The following is a 3,736-nucleotide window of genomic DNA, read 5'->3' on the forward strand; positions in this document are numbered from 1 at the left end:
GACATATGTTCATTCAGCCTCCACTAAGTCTGCGCGACACAGAGAGAATTAAAGAAGTCTCTAGGCAACCGCGCGCTGCACCATGGGGGACCACCGGGAAGGGCGGGGCTTTCAGGTTTCCCGGCTGGGCCCAGGGGCCTTTGGATTGGCCGAAGCCCGTCGGGGGAAGTGGCTAGTCGTGAGAGCACGCGGCGGGCGCCGCTCTGGGACGGCGTGGAACGCGCTGGGACGGGGAGGCGGGTGTACGAACGGAAGCCCAGGCAGGACACGCGGTAGGGGGCGGGAAGTACGGACGCCAGAGCGGCGCCTTGGGCGAGAAGCGAGACCGGCGTAGTCCGGGGTGCAACTGCCGCCTGGGCCCGGAGGCCGGCGGCCGCGGCGTGGCGACTTTCCCAGGGGAACGAGGGGTGAGGCGACCATGGCGGAAAGGCCGGAGGACTTGAACCTTCCGAATGCCGTCATTACCCGGATCATCAAGGAGGCGGTGAGCAGAGTCGGGCCGGGGCTGGGGCTGGGGCTGGGCCCGGGGGGCAGCCACTAATCCCGATGCCGTCTCCCTTGCAGCTCCCTGACGGCGTCAATATCTCCAAAGAGGCGCGGAGTGCCATCTCTCGGGCCGCCAGCGTGTTCGTGCTGTACGCCACGTCTTGGTGAGAAGTCTCCGGCGGGGCTGTGTACTCTCCCTCCCCCCGGGCGGCCGGTGTCTCCCCCTCCCCCAAACCCCGTGGGGCTCGGAATGCCCCAGCCGGCCTCCCCTGTCCGGTTATTGTTTGTATTTGTGAATCTGATCTTGGCTCCTCCGTGGGCTCTGAGGGCAGGGACTTGCGTCCCCGGAAGGTCTCTCTTGGAAAGGGCCAGAAACCTGGAAGGCCCGGGCTCAGGCGCAGCTCCTGACACTTGACAAGTCCCTTGGTCTCCCTCAGGGCCTCCCCGGGCGTTGAGATTCTGAGTAGGGCAGACTTGTCTTCGGAGGAAGTTTTCCTTTACCGAGTTTCCTATTCTAGTAAAACCAGTGTCCAGCGAAAGCTCCTCTCTAGGCCGTGTCTCAGTCCTGCCCATTTAATGTGCTGAAGAAGTGAGGTTAACGCGCGCCTCGTGTGCACAGTTAACTCCTTCTCAAATTGGCCTCAGCAAGACTGACAGAGGAGGTTCCACAAGAAACGAAAGAACCAGGACTAGAACTCCCATCTCCTCGCTCTCTGCCGCTCTGTACCACTGAGCCGCGCTGCCCTCCTCAGGAAGTGAGCTTGGCCATCCCAGGCCTCCCAGGAGCAGAGAATAACTGGCCATCAGTGTTTATGAGAAATGTAAATGTGTTAGTGTTGTGAAAATACTGATGGACCCTCTGAAATGATCTGAGGGAAGGACCACTAGTCTGATCTCACCAGTCACTCTTTCTACATAGTGAAATAAGGCAGTCAGAAGGTGAGGAGTAATATTTATATCAAACATTTACAACAGTCTTTGGGGGCGGGGTAGCCCTTCAAGTTCCACAAGGCCTAAAGCTGCTGCACCTGATCTTTCATACTTTCCTTCCTTCCTTTACCAGAGTCATTGTGTTGTGTAATTACTGACTGAAGTTTGGGGCAATAGTACTTTTCCTAGATGTGAGATTGGTCAGGCAAGCAGATTTGCTTATACATTCCTATCTTTAAATGTCTTGAAACAGGAGTTGGCCAAAATAATTTCTCTCTCCTTTTTTTTTTTTTTTTTTTTTTTTTTTTTTTTTTTTAAAGTGCAAACAACTTTGCAATGAAAGGAAAGCGGAAGACCCTAAATGCTGGTGATGTACTGTCGGCTATGGAAGAGATGGAATTTCAGCGATTCATTTCTCCTTTGAAAGAAGCATTAGATGGTAACAACCCCTGTATTATCTTGGGCTGTAGACATGGCTCCTTGGTACAGTGTTAGCCATATGATTTAACCAGTTGGACTTAATATTGTATTGAGTGTTAGCAGCATCTTCATTTGAACCTGTCTCAGATGCTTTAGTGCCTCTACTTTTGAAATGGAATAAGCTATTAGAGTGAGATAATTTGCATCTGTTCATTTAGCTTTGCCTTATTATAGCCACCTTCTATTTCTAGCATATAGACGTGAACAAAAAGGTAAGAAGGAAGCGTCAGAACAAAAGAAGAAGGATAAAGACAAAAGAACAGATTCTGAGGAACAAGACAAAAGCAGGGAAGATGATAATGAAGACTATGATGAAAGAATGGAAGAGGAGGAGCAGAATGATGAAGAAGAAGTTGATAATTGAGTTTCATGGAGAGAACACAGAATCAGACGATAAGAAACTGGATGTTCAACATTTGCCTCCATTGTACTGTTTGAAAGAATTGTGGCCTTTTCCTCCACTGCTAAGAATGCTTATATATGAGAACCTAAGAATACTTCTTGAATAACTCCCAAACCAGAGTTTTTATGAATGAGATCTTTCCAATTTTGTCTTACATAATCCATAAATTTTGACCTTTTGACAAGGTAGGTTATAAACTGCCACTTAATCAGATTTTTATAGGAAAAATGTGTAAAAGAGTCATATATTCCACTTCCTATTTTATGACCCAAAGTTCATAAAATTTAGGGACTGTAGAGGGAGCTAAAAAATGGAGGGGTTTGAACTCTTGAGTATGAGCTAACCTATGAGAGATTGAATATATCTTTGGAAAGAGTAACTGAGGCACTCTGGATTTGGGGGAGCTATCCAAAAAGTTCGGGGTAAAGAATGAAATTGTCATCCCTTGGAAAGTAACTTTCATCAAAGTTCTGCTTTCTTTGGTTTGTAACTGATTATCTTCTCTTCCTGAGTCTTCCTTCTCCTAGTCTCTCGATGAGTTTGGAGCTCGGTCCCGGTTTACCACACTCTATATAGCACTTTGTATGTTTTGAGGTTTGTACTTCACTATATTAGTGGAGTATTGGGTCTAGTGAAATGTCTAATGTAAAGTAGGCATTTCTCTTCTAAATTTTCTTCCTTTTCACCTGCCACCTGAACATAAGTTTGAAAATAAATTTTCTAATATATGTAGTATATGACCTTTTCAGGTGTCTCATCCTTTTTGTGCTTGTCTTTTTTACTTAACAAATGACAAGCTCTAAAATTCATTTCCTCCAAGTACCGTTCTCCAGTCTAATATTGGCTTTGCTAACTTATGATCTTCAGTCCAGTTTAATTGAACAAATGTAAAATTTTCTTCCAATCCCAGAGTTCTGTCTCTTGTCTTTTAAGGATAACTTGATAGAATACGTAATAAAATCTAATAATGCTTAGTAATGTAATTATCATAAACCACCCTTCTAAAGTGGTTTTGATAGGGCTTTCATTTTTTGTTAGACTCTATTTACTCCCAAGTTAAGTGGTTATTTCTGAAGATTGGAAGCTGCCAGAAGAGCTTTGTCTCCATGGCCAAAAAATTTGAAAAAATATCTGTGTTTAACTAGAAGGGGACTCCTTCAGAGACCACATTCAGTCCTTCTGTTAAGTGCTACCTTGAGAATTGGGAATAAAGGTTCTTGTAAACCTTTTAGTTTTAATATTTTGGTCTATAAAATAACAATAGTGATCCCATTCCAATTGGAGTTTACAGGTGGAAAAATGTAGTCTGCTAACATTTCCTTATTATTGGATTATAAGGACAAGTTTGTTAATAAATGAGGAAGGAATTTCATTTTATTCTATATTTGGGGGAGGGAAATGGGATGGTTTGTATAAATAAAAAATGTTGTTTAAAAA

At 44.9% G+C, this 3,736-nt stretch overlaps 1 protein-coding gene across 1 annotated transcript; it reads left to right on the forward strand.

Moving 5' to 3' along the window:
* The first annotated feature begins 133 nt into the window (after positions 1-133).
* Positions 134-3,736, forward strand: POLE3 (DNA polymerase epsilon 3, accessory subunit). The gene is made up of 4 exons (XM_074293657.1): positions 134-484; positions 565-650; positions 1,737-1,855; positions 2,088-3,736. The coding sequence occupies exons 1-4, from the start codon at positions 419-421 to the stop codon at positions 2,258-2,260; spliced, it is 444 nt and encodes a 147-aa protein (XP_074149758.1). The 5' UTR covers positions 134-418; the 3' UTR covers positions 2,261-3,736.

Source organism: Sminthopsis crassicaudata, chromosome 2 (genome assembly GCF_048593235.1).
Source record: "Sminthopsis crassicaudata isolate SCR6 chromosome 2, ASM4859323v1, whole genome shotgun sequence".
Classification (NCBI taxonomy): Eukaryota; Metazoa; Chordata; class Mammalia; order Dasyuromorphia; family Dasyuridae; genus Sminthopsis; species Sminthopsis crassicaudata.

Coding starts and splice junctions, on each gene's coding strand:
- POLE3 (XM_074293657.1), top strand. CDS start 419: ATGGCGGAAAGGCCGGAGGACTTGAACCTTCCGAATGCCGTCATTACC. Junction 485..564: donor CCCGGATCATCAAGGAGGCG/GTGAGCAGAGTC, acceptor TCTCCCTTGCAG/CTCCCTGACGGCGTCAATAT. Junction 1,856..2,087: donor TTTGAAAGAAGCATTAGATG/GTAACAACCCCT, acceptor TTCTATTTCTAG/CATATAGACGTGAACAAAAA.